Source organism: Chlorocebus sabaeus, chromosome 11 (genome assembly GCF_047675955.1).
Source record: "Chlorocebus sabaeus isolate Y175 chromosome 11, mChlSab1.0.hap1, whole genome shotgun sequence".
Lineage (NCBI taxonomy): Eukaryota > Metazoa > Chordata > Mammalia > Primates > Cercopithecidae > Chlorocebus > Chlorocebus sabaeus.
Window position 1 is genome coordinate 92,507,931 of NC_132914.1, and position 13,101 is coordinate 92,521,031.

The following is a 13,101-nucleotide window of genomic DNA, read 5'->3' on the forward strand; positions in this document are numbered from 1 at the left end:
TCTCCTGCTTCAGTCTCCTGAGTAGCTGAGACTACAGGTACACACTACTGTGCCTGACTAATTTTTGTATTTTTAGTAGAGATGGCGTTTCACCATGTTGGCCAGGCTGGTCTCAAACTTCTGACCTCAAGGGATCCACCCAACTGGGCCTCCCATAGTGCTGGGATTACAGGCAGGAGCCACCCTGCCCAGCCTATTACTTTTTAATGGAATTATTAAAAGGCCTCTTCTATCCTACTCTAGAGTTCTAATAAAAAACAAAAAATGTTAACATCCAGACTTGCCTGAGAAACATCTCTTTATCATTAAGTTATTTCAAAAATGAGGTGACATCATGATTCATCTCTAAACAACGCTCTCTTAGGTTTTCGACCTTTCTTTAAGAAAGTATGTATCATATGAGCTACTTTACAAAGAAGATTTTTTAAAAAAACAAGGAAATCGATATATAAGAAAGATGAAAAGGATGATTATTCTAACCACAAACAAGTAGAATATATCTTACTTTTTAAACAAGCATTTAAGCCCTGAAAGGAAAGACCAAAAAATATAAAAATAAAAATTTAGAAAAGGCAACAGGACAAATCAGCATGGCTAGGTATTTCACCTCAACATGTTTCATTGACATCATTCAGCTTCCATGGCTGTACCAGGTTGTTAGTAGAGACAGATTGGGTTAAAAACCCCAACTTGGGGTTCCAAGGCAAGTTACTTAACTTGTATAAAACTCCTTTTCTTCATGCAAAATGAAGAAAAACAGTATCTATGTCAGATCCGTATCAATTTTTTTTTTTTTTTTTTTTTTTTTGAGTTTCACTCTTGTACCCCAGGCTGGAGTGCAATGCCACGATCTCAGCTCACTGCAACCTCCACCTCCTGGGTTCAAGAGATTCTTCTACCTCAGCCTCCCGAGTAGCTGGGATTATAGACATGTGCCACCATGCCTGGTTAATTTTCTTATTTTTAGTAGAGACGGGTTGGTTTCTCCATGGTGGTCCGTCTGGTCTCGAACTCCCAACCTCAGATGATCCGCCTGCCTCAGTCTCCCAAAGTGCTAAGATTACAGGCACGAGCCACAGAGCCAGGCCAATTTTGTTTTTTCCTAAGTGAGATGAGGCCTCCCTGTTGCCCAGGCTGGAATGCTATGGCGTGATCTCCACTCACTGCAACTTCCAACTCCTAGGTTCAAGCAATTCTTCCACCTTAGCCTCCTGAGTAGCTGAGACTACAGGCACGAACCACAGCATCTACCTAATTTTTTGTGTCTGTTTTTTTTGTAGGCATAGGGTTTTGCCACATTGCCCAGGTTGGTCTCGAACTCCTGGGTTCAAGAGATCTGTCCACCTCAGCCTCCCAAAGTCCTGGGATTACAGGTGTGAGCTACCACGTCTGGCTTGTTTTTTCTTTTTCTGTTTTGTTTTGTTTTATTTTGTTTTTCTACAATAGGGTCTTGCTCTGTTGCTCAGACTAAAGTGCAGACTGGAGTGCAGTGGCCTGAATATAGCTCATTGTAGCCTCAACTTCCCAGGGGCTTGCACTGCCACGCCTGGCTAATCTTATTTATTTTTCGTAGAGACAAGGTCTCACTATGCTGCCCAGCTTGGTCTCAAGCTATCCTCCCTCCTTGGCCTCCCAAAGTGCTGGGATTATAGGCGTGAGCCACCATACCCAGCCTGATATCACCAACTTTTCCTGAGTTGCTAGAAAGCCAAATTTGTGGCCCATCCTCAGCTAACGAATAGGACTACATGATAGACATTACTTTGTACAAATCTTCCATTAGCACTACTGTTTTTCCTTCAGCAAGGCTTATTTTATTACAGCTTTGTAGAGAAATAATTCACACACCACAAAATATGCTTTCACCCTTTTAAAGTATACAATTCAGGACAGGTGCAGTGGCCCATGCCTATAATCCCAACACTTTGGGAGGCCAGGGCAGGAGGATTGCTTGAAGCCAGGAGTTGGATGCCAGCCTGGGAACCATGGCAAGACCATGTCTTTAAAAGAAAACAATTAGCTGGGCATGGTTGTGAATACCTGTAATCCTAGCTACTAAGGAGGCAGAGGCGAGAGATCGCTTGAGTCAACGAGGTTGAGGCTGCAGTGAACATGATTGCACTACTGCACTCCAGCCTGGGTGACAGAGCAAGACCTCATCTCATATTAAAAAAAAAGAAAGAAAAAAAAGAAACTCCATGCCCATTATCAGTCATTCCTCATTCCTATTTTATGGCTGAATAGTATTCCATTACAGGAATATATCACATTTAGTTTATCCACTCATCATTTGATTAGTATTTGGGTTCTTACTACTTTTTTTTTTTTTTTTTGAGTCAGAGTCTCACTCTGTCGGCCAGGCTGGAATACAGTGGCATGATCTTGGCTTGCTGCAACCTCTGCCTCCTGGGTTCAAGCGATTCTCCTGCCTCAGCCTCCCAAGTAGCTGAAATTACAGATGTGCACCACCACACCTGGCTAATTTTTGTAATTTTCACCATGTTGGTCAAGCTGCTACCGAACTCCTGACCTCAAGTGATCTGCCCACCTTGGCCTCCCAAAGTGCTGGGCTTACAGGCATAAGCCACCACACCTGGCCCTTTCTACTTTTTTTATTATTATGAATAATGCTGCTATGAACCTTCCTCTACAAGTTTTTGTGTGGACATATGTTTTCATATCTCTTGGATGGATACTTAAGAGTAGCATTGCTAGGTCATATGGTAACTCTATATTTAAACTTTTCAGAGCTACCACACTGTTTTCCAAAGTGGTTGCACCATTTTAGATCCTACAAGGACTCCCATTTCTCCACATCCTGACTAGCACTCGTTACTGTACATCTTCCTGATTATGGACACCCTAGTAGGTGTGCAGTGGTACCTCACTGAAGCTTCGTTTTGCATTTCTTTAATGGTTTATGATGTTGAACACCTTTTTACATGCTTATTGGTCACTGTGTATCTTCTTTAGTCTATTCAGATCCTTAAGCCTGGGTGATTGATCTTTTTACTGTTTGAGTTTCTTTTTTTCTTTTTTTTTTTGGAGATGGAGTCTAGCTCTGTCACCCAGGCTGGAGTGCAATGGTGCGATCTCGGCTCACTGCAACCTCCGCAACCTGGGTTCAAACAATTCTCCTGCCTCAGCCTCCCGAGTAGCTGGGATTACAGGCATGCACCACCACACTGGGCTAATTTTTGTATTTTTAGTAGAGATGGGATTTCACTATGTTGGCCAGACTGGTCTCGAACTCCCGACCTCAGGTGATCTGCCCGCCTCAACCTCCCAAAGTGCCGGGATTACAGGTGTGAGCCACCACGCCCAGCCAAACCACCGCACTGGGCCTGAGCTGTTACATTTAGGTCTATAATCCATTTTGAGTTAGTTTTTGTGTATGTTGAAAAGAAGGGGGTCCAATGTCATCCTTTTGCAGGTGGATATCCAGTGATTCCAGCACTGTTTATATGCTGACACCCCGATTTCTTTAAAAAAACATTTTGACTTTTGGTATTACACACATTTTTTTTTAAGTCACCTGAAATCAATTGTGAAGTGATACTTGTGTAAATAAACTGACTTTAAAAAATTACTCAACCAAGGTCACACAGTAAGTGACAAATCTAAGACTAAAACCCAGGTCTTAGGATGCCAAATTTCAAGTTTTCCCATTAAAACAAAATACTACCTTACATGTAAATAAGTTTCATATTTACTCATAGATAAGAAAAGGCAAGCCAGAAACAATATGTTTATTGGTAAGATTACAGAAAACTTGACTTGAGATGTTTAAGATTTCGCTTGCTTATTTTCATAAAAATTAATAATAGCAGCCAGGTGCGATGGCTCATGCCTGTAATCCTAGCACTTTGGGAGGCTGACGTGGGCAGATAACCCGAGGTCAGAAGTTCGAGACCAGCCTGACCAACGTGGAGAAACTCCGTCTCTACTAAAAATACAAAATTAGCCGGGTGTGGTGGCGCATGCCTGTAATCCAAGTTACTCAGGAGGCTCAGGCAAGAGAATCACTTGAACCCGGGAAGTGGAGGTCGTAGTGAGCCGAGATCACACCATTGCACTCCAGCCTGGGAGACAAGAGAGAAACTTCATCTTAAAAAAAAAAAAAAAAAAAAAAAAAGGCCGGGTGCAGGGGCTCACGCCTGTAATCCCAGTACTTTGGGAGGCCAAGGCGGGTGGATCACGAGGTCAGGAGATCGAGACCCTCCTGGTGAACAAGGTGAAACTCCATCTCTACTAAAACAAAGTACAAAAAAATTAGCCAGGCGTGGTGGCAGGCACCTGTAGTCCCAGCTTCTTGGGAGGCTGAGGCAGGAGAACGGCGTGAACCCGGGAGGCAGCGGAGCTTGCAGTGAGCCGAGATCCGGCCACTGCACTCAAGCCTGGGCGACAGAACGAGACTCCGTCTCAAAAAAAAAAACAAAAAAAATCAATAATAGGTAAAAATCTACTAAGCATTCACTTTGTATTAAGCCCCGTTCTAAACAGCGTATAATCACTTAATACTCACAATAATCTTAGAAAATAAAGTCAAGTGTCCACTTTTTTTCCTCCTCTTTTTACAGTCGGGGAAACTAAGGCAAAGTAAAATTAAGTAAGTTGTTCAAGATCACAGAGCTAGTAAGTGGTGGGAACGCAGGCAATCTGACTCCAAAGACTGTGTTCTTACCACTATGAAAGCAAATTACTTAAGAGAAAGGCATTCACCAGGCTGTGGCCAGATGGATTAACAAGTGTCTAGAAAGAAAGAGACTATTCTATTATTATTATTGTTGTTCCAGATGAAGAGACAGAGAGAGAAAATTCATTAGCGTGGCTGAGAATTCTAAAGGAGGGAAATTATTAGTACTAGCGGCATCAGGTAAAAAATGTTCAGTGTCCATGATTGGGGGTGGAGGGTATTGGGAATATTTAATGGGTACAAAAACACAGTTAGACAGAATGAACAAAATCTAGTATTTGATAGCACAATAGAGTTACCAGTCAACATGTACAATAATTTATTGTACATTTTAAAATAAGAGTATAACGGGAATGTCTGTAACACAATCACATAAAGGCTTGGTAAATGCTTGAGATGATGAAAAAAATTTGTATTCTGTTTCACTAAAAAAAGTCTTATCTATTGTTTCACTAAAAACAATGTCCATGATTAAAGAAATAGTCCTTTTTTTAACAACAACAAAAAAAAGGATAAAAATTTAACAGGGCTACTGCAATACAGCACAACTAATAACATAAAATAATAATATAAATACAGGAAGAGAAAGGAAAGGCAGGCACAAACGCAGAGGAAGGAACCCTGGGAGTCTCCACTGACCACAAAATGAATGAGTCAACCAGGCGGTGTTATCACAGGATGTGTTGGAAAGAGACATAACACTGCTGGGTTAAAGATTAATCCTTCCTTTATACGATATATTAGTGAGATCCCTGATAGACTGTGGAAACCAATTTTGGTCAGTGCTCCAAGAAATATGGAAAGAAATGGGAAAAGATTCAGGCAAAACAAACAATTAGACCAAAACAATAGAAAAGAGTGTCTGCTAGGAAAAGAAAAAACTTGGAGTTGCTTTTCAAAGAGAGTCAGGATTGATTTAATTATGGCCCTCAAGAAGACAATTTGAGGCTGGGCACGGTGGCTCACATCTATAATCCCAGCACTTTAGGAGGCCAAGGTGGGTGGATCACCTGAGGTCGGAAGTTCGAGACCAGCCTGGCCAACATAGTGAAACCCCGTCTCTACTAAAAATACAAAAATTAGCTGAGTATGGTGATGGGTGCCTGTAATTCCAGCTCCTCGGGAGGCCGAGGCAGGAGAATTGTTTGAACCCGGGAGGCAGAGGTTGCAGTGAGTCGAGATAGCACCATTGCATTCCAGCCTGGGCAACAAATGCGAAACTCCATCTCAAAAGAAAAGAATGTGGGCTACATAGAAGCTTAGAACCTGAGTACTGCTTATCTCTAGTAAATGCCAGTGGTACCTGGAACACAGTATGAATTCTATAAATATTTGTAGAATCTATGTCCATGAAGCTGCAACATGGAAAATGAGCTTTCAAATTAAAGCAAGACAGACACCAGCAAGACATAAAAGGAATTACATGATAGTCAAAGTAAAATCTATACATGGTTGAGTGCTGTGGGTCTTAAAGAGTCACTCATCTGTCTTAGGGGTTTTACAAATTCACTAGCCTAACTAATTTATAGTGGTTACTCCCAACACCATGATTTAATACTTCAGAGCATAGAAATGAAATCTTGCTAGTTATAAATAAATGATCACTGAGCTATTATGTGCTCATAATGGCTATCATGAGCTATTATAATACTGAATATCATCAGTATTCAAATGCTTTCCATGTATCAAATTATTTAATCCTCACAATTCTATGAGTACTATTCTTTTTTTATCTATAAATGGTACCCTTTAGTCCCAAAAGGTTAAATAATTGGCCCAAAGTTGCCCAGATCATAGCTGATGGATCTGGGACTTAAATTCAGACTGCTGCACATGGGCCATTCATTTAAGGTAGAAAATAAATTTAAACAGAGCAAAAATATTAAACAGGAAGGATAACAGATTGATAAAATTATGGCACAGGAATTAGGTGAAATTATGGCACACGAATTTTCTCCATGGCTTGCTATGCTGCGTGGATCTTCTTAAATTCCACCTTGCTGTAACATTCCTGGGGATACTGGTGATGTACTAACTTTTTTCCCTTTAATAACATCTTTTTAAAAATGTGGTTTCAAATGAAAGAGATAAATATATTCATGCCAAACTAGAGAGACATTATAATGAACCCCCGCATCATGCATCCTTTTTTTTTTTTTTTTTGAGACGGAGTCTCGCTCTGTTGCCCAGGCTGGAGTGCAGTGGCACAATCTCGGCTCACTGCAAGCTCCGCCTCCTGGGTTCATGCAATTCTCCTGCCTCAGCCTTCCGAGTGGCTGGAAATACAGTTGCCCACCACCAGGCATGGCTAATTTTTTGTATTTTTAGTAGAGACGGGGTTTCACCATGTTAGCCAGGATGGTCTTGATCTTCTGACCTCATGATCCGCCCCCATCGGCCTCCCAAAGTGCTGGGATTGTATGTGTGAGCCATCGTGCCCGGCCCTCATGCATCTTAAACAACTCTGAACACATGGACAATCTTCATGTATGCGGTGCTCCCCACAAACTCATACACACACTGCATTATTTCAAAGCAAATGATGATGTACTATTAACAGTCATCTTTATTCTTTCCCAAAATAATTTGAGCCTAAGATGCATATAATTCCTTTATTTCAAAAAAATCTACAAAAACTTGGTAGCAGTATGGGAACAATTCCAAGATGGGGTTCTGTTATCAAAAAGAAAGCCACTGGACATTAGGAAAAAGAATTTCTTTGCTGGGCACCATGGCTCACGCCTGTAATCTCAGCACTTTGGGAGGCTGAGGCGGGTGGATCACTTGAGGTCAGGAGTTTGAGGCCAGCCTGGCCAACATAGTGAAACTCCGTCTCTACTAAAAACAGAAAAATTAGCCAGGCATGGTGGCAGATGTCTGTAATGCCAGCTACTCAGGATGCTGAGGCAGGAGGATGGCTTGAACCCAGGAGGCGAAGGTTGCAGTGAGCTGAGATGGTGCCACTGTACTCCAGCCTGGGCAACAGAGCAAGACTCTGTCTCGAAATAATAATAATAATTTCTCAAAAATCACTAAGTAATCTCTAAGTGATACATACTTGGTAACATGAGAATATTTTAGGTGCCACATTATAGCAGGAATTAAATTTAAATTTGTAAAGTGTTTTATAAGTTTTAAGAAAACTCATGAGGGTTTCTATGCCTATCATGCAGACAAATATCATTCCCAAGCGTAGAGGGAGGTCAAGAAGCAATTAAGTATCAAAATATACCTGTTTATCGTCCAGAGGGTCAGGCTCTCCTTTACTTGACTCAGAGCTGACATCATCTTCATCAGAACTGTTGATGACTTCCTCCTCATCAGAGGGAAGGTCACCAAGACCAAGATGATTCTGTTCCTCCTGGGATGCTCCTGAACTGCATTCAACAGAAAGCAGGTATTAGCCACCTTCAATAACAAGGAGTGCTAGCAAAACAAAAACCAAATCAACATCTCATCTTCATAATGCAAACAAGGTATATCTAAGGGATTTGGAAGAATGAAAAAACCCAGATCAACCAACTTTCCCTTCCTTCCCCCTGTCTCAGCTGCCAAAAACTCAAATTAATTTTTTGAATTTTTAATGATAAGAAGGTGGGTGGGAAGCAAGTTTCCCAGCTGCTCCCATCCTATGCTTCTATATATCCCTCCCAAAGAAGATCAGGTCTCTACTCCTAGAATAAACTAAGAAGCCTTACAGAAAGCAGGCTGGTTTACCACAAAAGGCTACCAGGTATACCAGAAGAATTGCTGTTTCCTTGGGGCTTAGTGTTTAAAACAACAACAAAAACCAAGTAACAAATCTATGAGGATTGGAGGGTAATGATGGTGACTACAACAGTGCAGGTGCAATTGTGAACACATACCCTGCTCTATGGTCATCACCGTTCTGCTTACAAGACATGGGGAGGAAGAGGAAATGTTACAAATTCTCAGATTATGCTTAAGACCCACTGCATTAGAACTACGAGGGGCACAGGGCCCAGCAATTTGCCCAGCAATTACAACTACCTGGGGCACATGGCCTAGCAAATAACAAGTAAGCTGGTTTAATGTTTTCCGGGTGATTCTGATACAAGTTGAACTTGGAAAAATCCACAGAACCAGGCCATTTACCAATTCCTCCTCATCAGCCTGATATCATCAAGGTTCCTCCGTTTGTTTTAACATAGATCTCATGAATCTAAAAGCCATTGTTGCAATCCAATCTGTTGGGGGAATTCCACAGGAAAGTTTCCTAAGAAGAGATGAAAAGAATTCCTTCTAGTATTGGCTGTAAAGATTCAGGAGCCAATTGCCTGTAGCAACTGCTTTTCTGTCTTCAGTCTACAAGAATATCTGCAGAATAGAAGAGTACACAGGTGGAGCCAGTAAAAGATCCACAATCAGCAGGAAAAACACTCAAGTAGAATAAGGAGACAGTTGCACTCCACTCTGGCAGGCTCTTTCAGCGGTCACAGGCAGGTCACTCAACCGTCAAGGTTACAAGTTATGAGACTCTCTAACGGGAATCTTAAAAGCTAAAGATAAATTTTCTGCCAATTCCTGATTATACATGGTAGGATACAGACTTGCCTCAGAAGGCATTCCTGGAGCCCAACGGTTACACAAACCAGTTGGCTGGAGGCAGAGTGCCAAAAGGAACACCTCTCACTGCTAACGACGGGGTTTTCCATTACTCAATGGCCGGGGGTGGGTGCACACCTTATCATAGCTCCCCAAGACATGCAGGAGACTAACTCCCCAGCGGCAAGGGGTGGATAGAGGATGGCAACTTTCTGGTTAGATCACTGGTAGGATTCACTGTCTCTGGGTGCAGGGATAAGAGCCAACCCCGCCGGGTAGTTGATTGTTGACTGAGATTAGTGAGAGCAAATGAGAGTTAACAGGATGGGCAGACTATAGGATCCACCCATATAGCTAGAAGAAAATGTACCCCCACTTGTTTTTAATTTTAATTCCTTATCTCTTTACATCTTCTAAAACCCTGTTAACACAACACATGTTCAATTTCCAAGTGGCAGCAGCATCACCCGGAAGCTCCTCAGAAATACACACGCTCAGGCCGCCCACAACCCACCGAATCAGGATCCATGCTGTAACAAAATCCCAGTCTATGTGTGAGAAGCTCTGCTCTAAAAGGCTTTTAGAATCAGCCCACCTGGATACTGTTTTAGATTCCTAAGTGTAATAGATTCAGATAGTAATAGGGCTGTGGCACCTGTGAAGAAATTAGGTTTATTTTGTCTGAAGAGAGGGGTGAAAGGTGTTTCTTGGTCAAACATCACTTGGAAGGCTATTATTAAGAACATAGTAACTAGGTGTTGCCACATCCATTAGGGATAGAAGAGGGATTAAAGTACAAAGTGAACATCTGAAAACAAGAAAAAAAGTTTTAAATATTAAAACTACATGAATCAAAACACGATGCCATGAAACAAGTAGAGATTTTGGTGTCTCTTCTGAATCTTTTAACTGTCTCACTAAACTGCACTTGGTGGTAGACTTGTTTCCTCATTAAAATGTAAATTTCCAAAGACAAGGAAATTGAAATTGTGTTTTCCAGCTGAATCCTCAGCATACAGCCCGACACACAATGGACCCTCAGGAATTTTTCACCAAATAAATGAAAATGGTATCAGAAAGCAACAGGTGTTGAATTTCAATGGTGCAGGTAGCCTGAACCAGGGTGGCTACATCAGGAACTGAGAGAAAGGGATGGACATAAGAGGAAGAAAAATCAGGGCCAGGTGTGGTGGCTCATGCCTGTAATCCCAACACTTTGGAAGGCCAAGGTGGGTGGATGGCTTGAGCCCAGGAGTTCGAGACAAGCCTGGCCAACAGAGCAAAACCTGCTCTGAAACACAAAATTTGGCCGGGTGCGGTGGCGTGTGCCTGTAATCCCAGCTACTAGGGAGACTGAGGCAGGAGAAGTACTGGAACTCTGGAGGCGGTGGTTGCAGTACTCAGGAGGCTGAGGCAGGAGAACCGCTTGAACCAGGAAGGTGAAGGTTGCAGTGAGCCAAGACTGAGTCACTGCACTCCAGCCTGAGTAACAGAGTGAGACTCTGTCTCAAAAAAAAAAAAAGAAAAATCATCAGGACTTAGGGTAAACGGGTGAGAAGGAAACACTTATGAAAGATGTCAAGGTGTCAAGTCCAAGTTACCAGCAGAATGAGGGTGACGTGAACTGAAACAAATATTACAACAAGGGAGCAGATTTTAAAGGAAAGATAATGGGTTTAGCAGCAAAATCTAGGATCCACATTTTACATGCTCATTTCTAAAACAATTACACTATTTTCCCACACAATTGTTGGCAGCCTTTGAATCTACATAGATAATTTTAGATTTCTTTTTTTTTTTTTTTTTAAATAGAGAAGGGTCTTGCTACGTTGCCCAGACTGATCTCAAACTCCCGGGCTCAAGCGATCCTCCCACATCAGTCTCGCCAAAGTGCAGGGACTACCAGCGTGAGCCACCATATGCAGCCAATTTTAGATTTCTGATAATGAAACAAGGACTCCTTACTGATGTCAGTTGTATAGTTTGGAGTTCTTCTTCAATTTATTTCCTTCCCACTGTCGAAATGATAACATCCTAACACTGTCTGCTTTGTGGGGTAAAGGAACAGGACACAGGGCTTCCTCCACATCTTCCTGCCTAGTTAGTTCATAATTTGATATCTGAAGTAAAAGGAAAGTAAGCTGCAAAAGCAACCAGAACAAAGAGTGGGCTCTACTTCCCCAGGCACCCTAAGTCAGATTTGCTTCTGAAAGGAGCCACAGTTTCTAGAAAATCAGTTTGTTTCCAGTGTACTGGAATTAAGACAAACAAGTAAAGTCAGACATGAATTCCTACTGATGGGTAACTGTTCCTTCAATTCCACATGCTAAATCTATATATTTGAAGTGAAGACTACATGATGTCATCATTTTTTACAAGTTATTTTTTTCTATATGCTAGTTTCTCTATATTTACAGCACATCCTCCACTGGAAGCATATCAAATTTTTCTTTCAGGTAAGAAGTCACATCTAAAGTGAAGTCCTCCTCTTTTCGAAGGAATTATCTTTTTAAATTTTAATTTATTTTATTTTATTTTTTTTGAGACGGAGTCTCACTCTATCATCCAGGCTGGAGTGATCTCAGCTCACTGTAACCTCCACCTTCCTAGTTCAAGCGATTCTCATGCCTCAGCCTCCTGAGCAGCTGGGACTACAGGTGTATGTCACCATGCCCAGCTAATTTTTGTATTTTTAGTAGAGAGGGTTTCACTATGTTGGCCAGGCTGGTCTTGAACTTCCGACCTCAGGTGATACACATGCCTCAGCCTCCCGAAGTGCTGGGATTATAGGCATAAGCCACACCCAGTGGAATTATCTTTTTTAAAAACACTAAATCCATTTCCTCTAAGAGTTTTTAGGAACAGAAACCCTGTACAATGATGACCCAGCATAGCAATTGCCAGGGTTCATGACAAAAACATCCTTACGAGCCCCAACTAAATTAAAAATTCCAGCAAGGAGAAGGGATAAGGGATAGGATGGCCGAGAGAAGGAAAGGAGAAGCAGAGTTAACTTAAGAATGGCTTCTCTGTTGTTGACAAATTCCAGTTATCTTTTTCTTCTCTTGCCTGTGATTTTATTCTGAGCCCCTTAACCAAGGAATGTTTCATGTAATTCCTCCCAAGCTTGAAGAAACAAGTTCTTTCCAATTCCCTCACCTTCAGAAGTTTCCTTCTCATTTCCAAGTCACCACATGTAAATCTCAACTTCTGTGATCTTTCTCTTCCTCTTCTTTCTACCCCTAGCCTAAACTGAGCAGAAACCTGCTTGTCCTTAGGATGTTGTGATAATTTTTTTTCAAATGTTGTCTCGTTATGACTTGGTGACCATGTTCCTTTGGCACATTTCATATTTATCACAGAATGAGGGAGGGAAAAAAACTACCATTATGGGCTTTAAATTAGCAAAATAAATTTTAAGTTATTTAATAGTTATTATAGTACACTAACTATAAAATTGGTATACAGTTTTCACCACAAAATTATTTCTATTTTGTTTTACCAGGAAACATTTCCCTCTGTTACTTCAGTTCCCTTACAAGACTGCAGATTCCAGTGTCACAGTAAAACCATGAATCAAATCAATTTTTAAAATCTATTTAATTATCTATTTATTTAATTCTTTACTTATTGGTAAAGACAGGATCTCCCTATAGTGCCTAGGCTGCTCTTGAACTCTTGGCCTCAAGTGAACCTCCTGCCTTGGCCTCCCAAAGTGCTGGGATGACAACATGAGCCACTGTGTCCCAAAAACCTACTTAAAAAATCCTTCTTCTTCCTCTTTTCAGGTGTTCTCAATTACACAGCACTTCTAGAATTTTCTCCATCCCTTACTCAGG

At 41.4% G+C, this 13,101-nt stretch overlaps 1 protein-coding gene across 3 annotated transcripts in view; it reads right to left on the bottom strand.

Moving 5' to 3' along the window:
* Positions 1-13,101, bottom strand: part of FGD6 (FYVE, RhoGEF and PH domain containing 6) — a 137,448-nt gene that overhangs the window by 83,631 nt on the left and 40,716 nt on the right. For all 3 annotated transcript variants that reach the window (XM_037996690.2, XM_008004289.3, XM_073021004.1), the window contains exon 3: positions 7,929-8,073. In XM_037996690.2, coding sequence (XP_037852618.2) covers positions 7,929-8,073 — 145 coding nt within the window. The remainder of the gene's footprint in view (positions 1-7,928; positions 8,074-13,101) is intronic.